The sequence below is a fragment of the Phyllobates terribilis genome, unplaced genomic scaffold (genome assembly GCF_046119375.1).
Source record: "Phyllobates terribilis strain yellow unplaced genomic scaffold, ASM4611937v1 Scaffold_11__3_contigs__length_659146591, whole genome shotgun sequence".
NCBI lineage: Eukaryota > Metazoa > Chordata > Amphibia > Anura > Dendrobatidae > Phyllobates > Phyllobates terribilis.
In genome coordinates, this window is record NW_027362771.1 from 472,450,377 (window position 1) to 472,461,053 (window position 10,677).

Below are 10,677 nucleotides of genomic sequence, written 5' to 3' on the forward strand. Positions count from 1 at the left end.
ACTAGAGAATATCTGGAGATTTAAAGGGATTCCTATAAGTGTGTGTGAACATGTTTGCGCTTTGCTGCAGAAAAATCTGCTGCAAATACTCAAATGTTTGCAGGATAAGTGCTGTGTAAAATACACACTGTTCTTATTCGTTTTCTGATGCATTTTTGTGTGTGTTTTTGATGTGTTTTTACTTGTTGTTTTTCTCATTCATTTCAATGAGTGAAAAATGCTGCGAAAACACTGAATTTATTGACACGCTCCAGATTTGAAAAAAAAACGCTTAGGTTCAGATCTGCAAGGAAAATATACACAGCGTGGGCATGAGATTTCAAAAATGTCATTCACTTTGCTGGTACTGTAAAACGCTGTGGTTTTTGCACAGCTAAAGCACACACAAAAAAATATGGGAAAAAAAAGCAGTGTGCGAACAAGCTCTTAGGCCATGTTCCCACTTGGCACAAACACTTGTTTTTTGTTTATATTTTTTTATGCAGAAAATCTACACTTAAAGGGAACCTGTCACCAGAATTTCCTATATAAAGTAGGGCCAGCACCTGTACACCCTTATATGCAGCATTATAGAATGCTGTATATATGTCCCGAATGTGCTGTGTAGAACACAAAAAAGAGTTTTTATTATACTCCCCTACAGGGCGTTCCGGTCCAATGGGCGTCTCTGGTGTTCATCTGGCGCCGCCTCTCGTCTTGTGATCGCCATCCTTACATGTGGATGACGCGTCCTACGTCATACAGTCCCTGACAGAAGTTGTCCCTTATCCATGTTATGTAGATAAAAGCCTATAACCTGACGTTAAATTCATCCATTGGTTTTTATAAATTACTCTTTTGAAAGCGGAAACCCTCCCAAATTTGGTTTCGGTTAAGAAAATAAATTGGCATCAATGCTGAAATATTGATCATTTAATGAACACAGAATGGTCAGATTTTGGCAAGACAAAAGTTTTGTCGCCCACAGAAAGTAATGTGATATTCAAACAAATAATTATCTTAAAATACAAATATATGTTGCATAACATTGGTGAATGAAGTTGTGGTGCTATTAGAGTCATATTTAATATTTTGTGTGACTTCCATGAGCTTGAAGGACTGCATCCATGCGGTTCAACAATGATTCATACAATTTATTAATGAAGTCATCAGGAATAGCAGAGAATGCAGTCTTACATGCCTCCCAGAGGTCATCTAGATTCTTTGGTTTTGTCTTCCAAGCTTCCTCTTTCATCCTACCCCAAACCTGCTCAATGATGTTCATGTCTGGTGACTGGGCTGGCCAGTCCTTGAGCACCTTGATCTTTTTTGCCTGGAGGAACTTTGTTGTAGAGATGGATGTATGAGATGGAGCACCATCCTGCTGCAGAATTTGACCCCTTTTATGATTTGGAATGTAAGAGGTAGCTAATACTTCTTGATATTTTAGGCTATTGATATTGCATTTCACCTTGCAAATGTTTCGCACACCCCCATACTGAATGTAACCCCAGACCATGATCTTTCCACCACCAAATGTAACTGTTTTCTGGGTGTATTTTGGATCCATATGGGCTCCAGTAGGTCTCCTGCAGTATTTGCGGCGGCTGTGGTGTAATTCTACTGAAGATTCATCAGAGAAATGCACCTTCTGCCACTTTTCCAGTGTCCATCTGTTTAGCAGGCTGTGGGACTTTGCAAATGCCACACGGTTTTTTACTTGCCTTTTGTTTAGTGCTGGCTTCTGGGCACTGATTCGACCATGGAGGCCATTTCGAGACAGAATCCTACAAACTGTTCTAGTTGACACAGGGACTTGAGGTGACCAGGCCTGTTGGAGCTCTGCTGCAGTGGAAGAGGGGCTTGCTTTGGATTTTCTAACCAACAGACGTTCCTCCTGAGCAGTTGTCTTGCTGGGTTTGCCGGACCTGGGCTTGTCAAACTCCGCTCCAGTCTCTTCAAATCTTTTTTTAATTCTTTGTACTTGACGCTGAGACACATTAAAGGTGCCAGCCACCTCTGCAGTGGATCTGGTCTTCAGCCTCTTGATAATCAAGGCTTTGGTCGCAGGGTGGCATGTTGTCAGAGCTGAAGTTGCAGTTCAAGTGAAGTTCTGGGGTGCTGGGTTTCTTTTTATACACACCCACTAATTAACCGATCATTTACTGAGCACTGGTGAGGATGTAAACTAGGATTGGGTGCATTATATGACCAGGCAACAAAACTTTTGTCTTGCCAAAATCTGACCATTCTGTGTTCATTAAATGATCAGTATTTCCGCATTGATGCCAATTTATTTTCTTAACCGAAACCAAATTTGGGAGGGTTTCAGCTTTCAAAAGAGTAATTTATAAAACCAATGGATGAATTTAATGTCAGGTTATAGGCTTTTATTTGCATAACATGGATAAGCGACATAACTTCTGTCAGGGAGTGTACACAGTGTCCCCCATCGCACTCCTGCAATGCTGGGGCCCCTATGCGAATGATGTAGGGTCGCGTCATCCACACGAAGCAGGAAGGAGGACAGCGGTCACAGGAAGAGAGGAGGCACCGGATCAAGACTTTGTGGGGGGTTTTTGTGCATTTTTTTTTCCATATAGACTTCTTTGGGGAGCCTGAAAAAAATGTGTCGCATAAAGTCAATTGAATTATTTAATGCTGGATCCCAGTGTTTCTGCACTAGAAAAACACTGCATTCAATCTGCAGCAAAATACATAAAAAGGGGGAAAACACACAAATCTGAGCAGATTGTTGTCGGCTATTTTGATGCACACGCCTGTATAAAAAATGAGTAAAAAGTAGCTTTTTCCCACACTGGACCATGGCCATATATTTATGACTTATCCTTGAGGTAGGGTGTCATTATCAGTTCAGTCTAATATTGAGGATCCATCCTTAGGCTATGTTTACACATCATGTTTTTTTGGCGTCAATTTTCTGCAGCAAAACCTCTGATCTTCAAGGACATTTTGTACAGTTTTTTTTCTTGCAGTTTTGGTGCGTTTTTTCAGCATTTTTTTCACTGTCCTTCTGTCTCTTTTTCTGCATGTGCATAAAGTTCTGTGAAAAAAAACACAAAAAAACCCCATTCTATTTTGGTATCAAAAAAGTTGCAAAAACGCTGATACAAATTTAGATGCTTTTTTTTCGCCACCCATTACTTCCTGTGGGTGAAAAAACGCGGAAAGAAGTTACATGCTCTATTTTCCAAAAAACCTAGCCAAGGCACAAAATCCTGAACAAAAAAAAACCATGATGTGTGAACAGAGAATTCTGGTTTCTCATAGACTTTGCTGGTAATGCAAAAGGCAGCTTAAAATTTGCATAAAATACTGCATCAAAAAACGCTCAAAAAACCATGATGTGTGAACATAGCCTAAGGATAGATCATCAATATCTTGGTCCAGGACAACTGCTTTAATTAGGAAAATATCCTATAGCGTAGTTACTACTTGCCTTCTATTTTAGGGAAAAAATCCTTCTTAGCTCTTGACCAGTTATTTTCTGGGCATTCTTGGAGCAGTATTGGATATCTGTCTGTACTATCTGTAGAGTGTAATGGACTCTGATCCCTAATCAATATACATCAGCAATGATTTTCAGCTGGTTAGTTGGCCATTCATCCTGCCGCTTTGTCCGGCGTCTCCTGGATTTTAGTTGTGGATGTAGCAGAACCGGTGAAGCATAATCAGGTCTGTCCGCCTCCGTTCACACACAATATCCTCTGTAATTCTAATTTTCCTCATTTACATACAGACGGAAGAAGATGAATTAGACTTGGTGAGTTACGTGTGCTTGGTGGATCTATCTCCATACATACAGTATCACCCATGTTCCCTTTGACATTCCTGAAGCTTTGGGTGTTGGGGGGGGACATTCCCAACAATTACTGAGTTATAAGGACAAGCTATTTCCTGAAGAAGAATGGAAAGCTTTATATTCAATCTGTGTTCAAAGGGAACATTGGATGTGAGTTTCACATTGTGTTTTGTGCCTGGAACAGGCCGCGCTCCCATCACACAATAGCCGGTCACCGCCAGCATTATCTGCAGCACGGTATGGCTAATCTTCAGGTTACTGTCGGCTTCCTTCAGCCTGCTAGGAGCGCTGCTCTGCCTTTCTCTTTCAGCCGGGTTACATCATCCTCGCTGAGGTCATTTCTTGCCAGAGCTGTGAATGATCTCATCTTCCTCAGGAGCCCGTACACAGACAGCAGCGAGTCCCATAGAGTGCTCCTCACACCTATTTACATACTGAATGCCACTGGCAAGGGTCGGAGCGTTAATTAATATTTTATTGAAATGATACGTCCACAATGACCCACTTTCTGCACATCAGTGGGATGCGCTGACGCTTCCCCATTTTCTCATGTAATTAATTCCCTTTATGAATAATATCCAAAATCTAAATTATTTGAAATGTACAAACACCGATGATGTATCACCCATGCAGGGCTTCCCTTTACAATGTCACCCATTTCACATGCTACGATGCATGTCCATCTGTGTCTGTTAATGTCAGCTATGATGCCTGCATGCTTTTTTTTTTCTTAATTTATTTTTCTTCCAACACAATTTGTATTATTCATTTAATTATACAAAAATTGGAGCAAATCTAGTGCTTGTACGTTATGCTTGAACCTGTGGCCGCTTCATTCTTCACTCCATCGTCACTATATTGTGTTAGTTCGGGAGATAGTGATCTTCAATAAGCATTACAGCACTGCCCCCTGCTGGTTATAGCATGCAGTAACATGCACAATACTAGTCACCAAGCATTTGTTACATTGGATATTTTGTGACTTCATTTTGTACATATTTAGTGTCACTATTCTTATGTTATTTTATTTTAATCTTCCATGTTTATTCCAATAATTTCTGGTTTTGTTCACAGAATACCCAAAGGATAAGCAGCGCCCAGTCTACCCAGCCCTTGGCTACTCCAGTTGTCTCTGTGACGACTCCTAGTTTGGCCACACAAGGCCTGGTGTACTCTGCCATGCCAACTACCTACAATACTGGTAAGTCTTAGTGCACTTCTCTTGTCTGAGCGTCCTGAACCGTTCATGTGTTACTTTGTGGACCACAGTCTGCCTGGAATTGTGAAGTCAATGTGGGCACAAGCAAGAATTTCTCAAAGGGGCTTTACAAAGAGATAATTTAGATGAAATATGTTTTGCTGCACTGCTACCTGGATATATTATAGCTATTATCGCACATGCATTTTATTCCGCAATGACCACATGTTTGTTATTGTACAAGTAAATCTAAAATAAAATAAAAAAATGAAGCAACTTTGCCATAGGTCTATATTATAGGGTTATAGGGATGTTACCAAAGAACAAGTCATCTCCTATAGGAAAGCATAGGGGATAACTTGCTGATCAATGTGGTCTGATCGTTCTAACACTCTGTTACCCTGAGATTGAGACTCTTCAGCCTTGTCCTGAATGGAGCCAAGGTGCTTGGACTATTCTGAAGTGGCTTCTATGAGCCCTGATATAAATCTTTTTGAACATCTGTGGAAGGAGCTGAAACCTGCAGTCTGGGGAAGGCTCCTTCACACCTGACACACAAGGAGCAGTCTGCTCATGAGGAGGGAGCCAAAATACCTGTGGACAGGTGCAGAAGTCTCATTGAGAGTTACAGCAATTGTTTGTGTGCAGTGATTGCCTCAAAAGGTTGTGCCACAAAATATTATGTTCATACCATTGTTTTTGTCTACGTCATTTTCATCAGTGTTTTTTTAACATGTTTCTATTGAACCACAATTCAAAAGCAAAGTCTGATTTGCATTAGTTGTTATTCAGTAAATTTAAATTGACAATTACTTGTCAGTTTCAAGTTATTTCACATTAGGACAGGTTTGACTAAAACCTATTGCAAAGTTGCTTTTTTTTTTAAAATTTTTTCATTGCATATAAAATGTTTGCAAAGGTGGACATGGCATACAGCAATATTTAAAGGGGTTGCCCACTACTTAGATACTGGTGGCCTATTCTTAGAATAGGTCATAAATATCGGATTGGTGGAGGTCCAGCACCCTAATCAATCTGCAGTTTGCAGCTCCGGTGGCAACTAAGTGTGATTTACTTCTGTAGGAGATGCAGTACCTGAGAACAGCCATTATATAGAGTTGGTTCTGTCCATTTCTGGCTCTGTACATTGTTTATAGCTGGCCGTGGCCAAAGATGCAAAAGTTCATTTTAATCAATAGATCTTGGAATAATAATAACTTCCACAATTGAATGTATTTAAATAAAATGTTCCTGTGCTGAGATAATCTTATAAATGTGCCCCTGCTGTGTACTGTGTAATGGCTGTGTCTGACCATGCAGGAACATGGTCTGATCATACCACATCTCCTGGGCAGGGGGAGTAATAAAGACTATACAGACATTACAGCATGGGATCGCAGCTGATTCTTTCTTCGAAGTAAAACATTGCTTAGTAACAGGCAGGGAAATGTTTTGCCTCACAAAAAGACTCAGCTGTGATCCCCTGCTGTAATGTCTGTATACTCTTTTGCTTCCTCCTCTGCCCAGGAGATGTGGTATGATCAGACCATGCTCCTGTACGGTCAGACACAGCCATTACACAGTACACAGCAGGGGCACATTTATAAGATTATCTCAGCACAGGAACATTTTATGTAAACGCATCCCATTGTGGAAATTATTATTATTCCAAGATCTATTGATTAAAATTAACTTTCATTCATGGGAAAACCCCTTTAAGTTAAGTTAGTCGTGCAATTCTATTTCAGTGTTCATTCGCCCATGTAATTTACAATGAGTGATAATTGAATGTGATTTACGCTAAGGTGGTTTTGGCCACTTTTACATAATAATTTTAGGAATGTTTTGAAATGTTTTCTCTCTTCTTGTTCTATGAACAACATTCCTAAACAAATTACACCCGATGTCTCTATCACCATGTCCTATCAGCTATATCGGGGATCTGCTGCATATGAGCCGCTCTAGCACACCATGGTCGTCAATGTATTACACATCATATAGCATGCATTACTCTTGTAGTGTCCGCTAATATATAGCAGAATTAAACATCCCCAGCAATGACAGTGGATGATTGTGGCTTTCAGGAGCCAGCTTCTGTGACCACCTGATCGCTGTGGGGACTTTCTCTAGAGAGCTGTTGTGTATACGAGCAAGTCCGGCTTCACCCGTCCGAGTTTCACAGCTTGTGTATGATCTATGATTTTCAGACCAGCCACGGATCTCCTGATCCTAAGGCTATGTGCCCACGATTCAGAAATGCTCCGGATTTTTCCTGAGCGTTTCCGCACCTCCCTGGCAGAAAAAACGCATGCGGATTGTACATGCGTTTTTTTCAGTCAGGGACAAGCGTTTGTCGCGCGTTTTGCACATGCGATTTTGCATGCGGGTTGTCAAGCGCTTTCCAAGCGATTTTATTACCATCACTTGGAAAGTGCTTGACAACTTGGTCACACTATATAAATCCATGCAACCGGCATGGATTTTATATAGTGTGACCAAGTTAGTTTAAAAAAAAAAAAACCCATTATACTCGCCTTCCGATGGCCCCTGGTTTCCTTATCCGATGCGTCCGGTCTCCCCGGTGTCTCGCGGTGGTGTAAAAGGACCTTCCATGACGTCATTTAGTCATGTGACAGGTCACGCGACCGCCGACCCGTCACATGACCAAATGACGTAATGGAAGGTCCTTTTAGACCATCGCGAGCTGCCGGGGAGCCGGGACGCATCAGATAAGGAGACCGGGGGCCATCAAAAGGTGAGTATAATGTATTTTTTTTATTTACTTTTTTTTTTTTACATGTACTATGGAACCCTGGTCTGGAGGAGAGTCTCCTCTTCTCCAGACACGGGTATCATCCGCACATTGAATCACTTAATATCCGCATGTGCACATGTAGTCATGTGGATATTAAGCGTTTTCAATGCAAGTTAATGCTGGCGAAAACGCCGCGATTACGCAAAATAATTTCCGCAGCATGTGCACAGCACATGCCGATTATCATTGGGGAACATTGCAGACCTTCTACCAAGCGTTTTTTAAGCGTTTCTGCGGCGGAATTGCCGCTGCGGAAACACTTAAACGCATAGTGGGCACACAGCCTCACTTAGGCATATGTGAGACTGTTGACTTTGGGTTAGGAGACACGCGGCCAGTCTAGAAATTGCCGTTCGGCTTCAGACATGCCAGTTTCATGGTCCGTATATGAACTTAGTCTGCAGAAAGCACAAACCTCACAAAGACTAGCACTATGGTGCGCAGTGTAAAATGACCATGGACCTGCAACATGCGTGGTGGTCTGTTGTCCACTGACTTCTGGCTTTTCTTACACTCTGTACATCTCACAAATGAGATTGTATAAAATATAAATAAACTTATATAACATTGAGTCTTGATGTCCGCTAAGTTGTCTGTAAATCTATAAGATGATGGTTCTTGTCTTTGTTGTACAGATTACACTCTCACCAGTGCGGACCTGTCTGTTCTTCAGGGGTTTAACTCCCCAGGAATGCTGCCTATCGGACAGGTGTCTGCCTGGCAGCAGCACCACCTCGGACAAGCAGCCCTCAGCTCTCTTGTGTGAGTGTCTGCAGAAACCGGATTAGATCATGGAAGTATTCACTGAAGAATCGCTATAGATGTCCTGTAGCAGACAATCCACATTACCTTTTGCATTCCCCAATGTCTTAAATAAAATGTATAAAAAAACAACAAAAACATACTTACCATCCAGATTGGCAACACTCTTCTGCGCTGAGTGCTGTGTTCCTTGGCGATTTCATGACACCGTTTGTCATGTAGGCCTTGCATCAGTCGCCTCTGATGGGCTGCAGCCATCTCGGATCCATGAAAGCAAACCTCCACCTTGATGGAACTGGAAAGGCTGCAGCCCATCAAAGGCAACAATGCACTCAGCGCAGAAGAGCGGTGACAATCCGGAAGATATGTTTTTTTTTTTAATCAGCCCATTAGGGGCATTCAAAAAGGGTTGTCTTCTAGGTGTATCAAAAAATTAATCCGTATTGCCAGCCATGTGTCCATTATTTACATCCGTGTGACATTCGTCAACAGATAACGTGATCAAATATGTTTTCTTAGGTTAATAATGGCATAGTATCTGTGAAAATTGGATGCTATATGGAAGATCGTATGGGATCTAATTTTTTTTTATTATTATTTTTATTTTATTTTTTTTGCTCACACATAAACTTCTATGGGCGAGTCTAATCCAGAATTCCCTTCCACACACAGACACTTGGGCTGTGGGTAAAAACTGCCATCTGAACAGCCCTTTTACATTAGTCAGTGTGCTGTTCGTTGTTTTTTTTAAAGATCGCACACATCCATATAATACGCTCATCTGAACTAGCCCTTGAGCTGGTTATAAATGTATTATTATTTCTTTTTTTTTTCAAGCTGGGTTTAAATCGCACTTTTCATCTTGCAGATCCCCTTTTAGACACACCAGTGCTGAAAAGAAATGCATTTATTAATAAAAATTTTAACAGGACACAAAAATATGGCAGGCTATTATAAGGATCTAGGCAGAAACATGTCCCTTTTGCCAACTGGGCACTTTTTGAAAAAATAAAATGCATAGAAGCTTATGGATTTTGCATGTCACTAATGAGATGTAAACTGGGCCTTATTGGGAAAGAAACGAAAACTATAATTTCACATCTATGAGCTATTTAATGATGACTACAGTTGTGCTCATGCCTACAGATATTAGGAGCATATGAACACAGAGAAAGGGGTAATACAGTTTAAAGAAATTATACTTAAAGGGGTTGTCTCATGAACAAAGTACATTTTAATTAATAGATCTTGGAATAAAAATAAGTTCCACAATCGGATGTGTTTTAAGGGAACCTGTCACGTCCTTTATGGCTATTACACTGCCCCCAATGTCTTGTTGGTGATGCACAATGCATCATTAACATGTTTGTCTCAAGAAAAAAATGTCCCAGTATTTAGCGCACCAATCACTTTTTACACTTTGAGTGCCCCACATACCTCTGGATTCAGTCAAAAGGGTGGGCAGCTCTAATTTTTCAGTCATGGTCAATCAACTGTGTTTTGAAATTCTTCCTGCCCATCCCATTAGCATTCCATCCAGTCACTGCTCCTTACATCACCGCGCTTGTGCAATGGCGCTCAGCTTTCCAGGCATGCGCACGGAATCTGAGTGTACATCCCAGCTTGATATACTATATGCGCATGCTCAGGAAACGCTGAGTGTCAGTGGCCACATGATTTTGTGAGCGCGCACACTATGCGCGACTGTCTTCTTGCTCACCGTGCTGACGATCAGTGGCTCTGGAGCATGCGCACATAGTATATGAAGCTGGGATATACACTCAGATACAGTGCGCATGCCCGGAAAGCTGAGCGTCATTGCGCAAGCGTGGGATCTCCTGGGATATTGCGGTGACCTAGGGAGCAATGACTTGAAATTCTCCCTGCCCATCCCATTAGCATTCCTTCCAAATACAGCTGATTGACAGTGACTGAAAAGTTAGAGCTGCCCACCCCTATGACTGAATCCAGAGGTATGTGGGGCACTGATCAAAGTGTAAAAAGTGATTTGTGCACTAAATACTGGGCCATCATTTTGCTTGTGCATCATTGTGCATCACTAACAAGACATTTGGGCAGTTTAATAGCCTTAAAGGACGT

At 41.4% G+C, this 10,677-nt stretch overlaps 1 protein-coding gene across 7 annotated transcripts in view; it reads left to right on the forward strand.

Annotated features, from left to right (window-relative positions):
- Positions 1-10,677, forward strand: part of MEF2A (myocyte enhancer factor 2A) — a 144,894-nt gene that overhangs the window by 121,523 nt on the left and 12,694 nt on the right. For 4 of the 7 annotated variants that reach the window (XM_073653336.1, XM_073653340.1, XM_073653339.1 and 1 more), the window contains 3 exons: positions 3,740-3,763; positions 4,877-5,003; positions 8,451-8,577. In XM_073653336.1, the coding sequence (XP_073509437.1) occupies positions 3,740-3,763; positions 4,877-5,003; positions 8,451-8,577 (278 nt within the window). The remainder of the gene's footprint in view (positions 1-3,739; positions 3,764-4,876; positions 5,004-8,450; positions 8,578-10,677) is intronic. The other 3 variants (XM_073653338.1, XM_073653342.1, XM_073653341.1) reach the window with 1 other exon arrangement.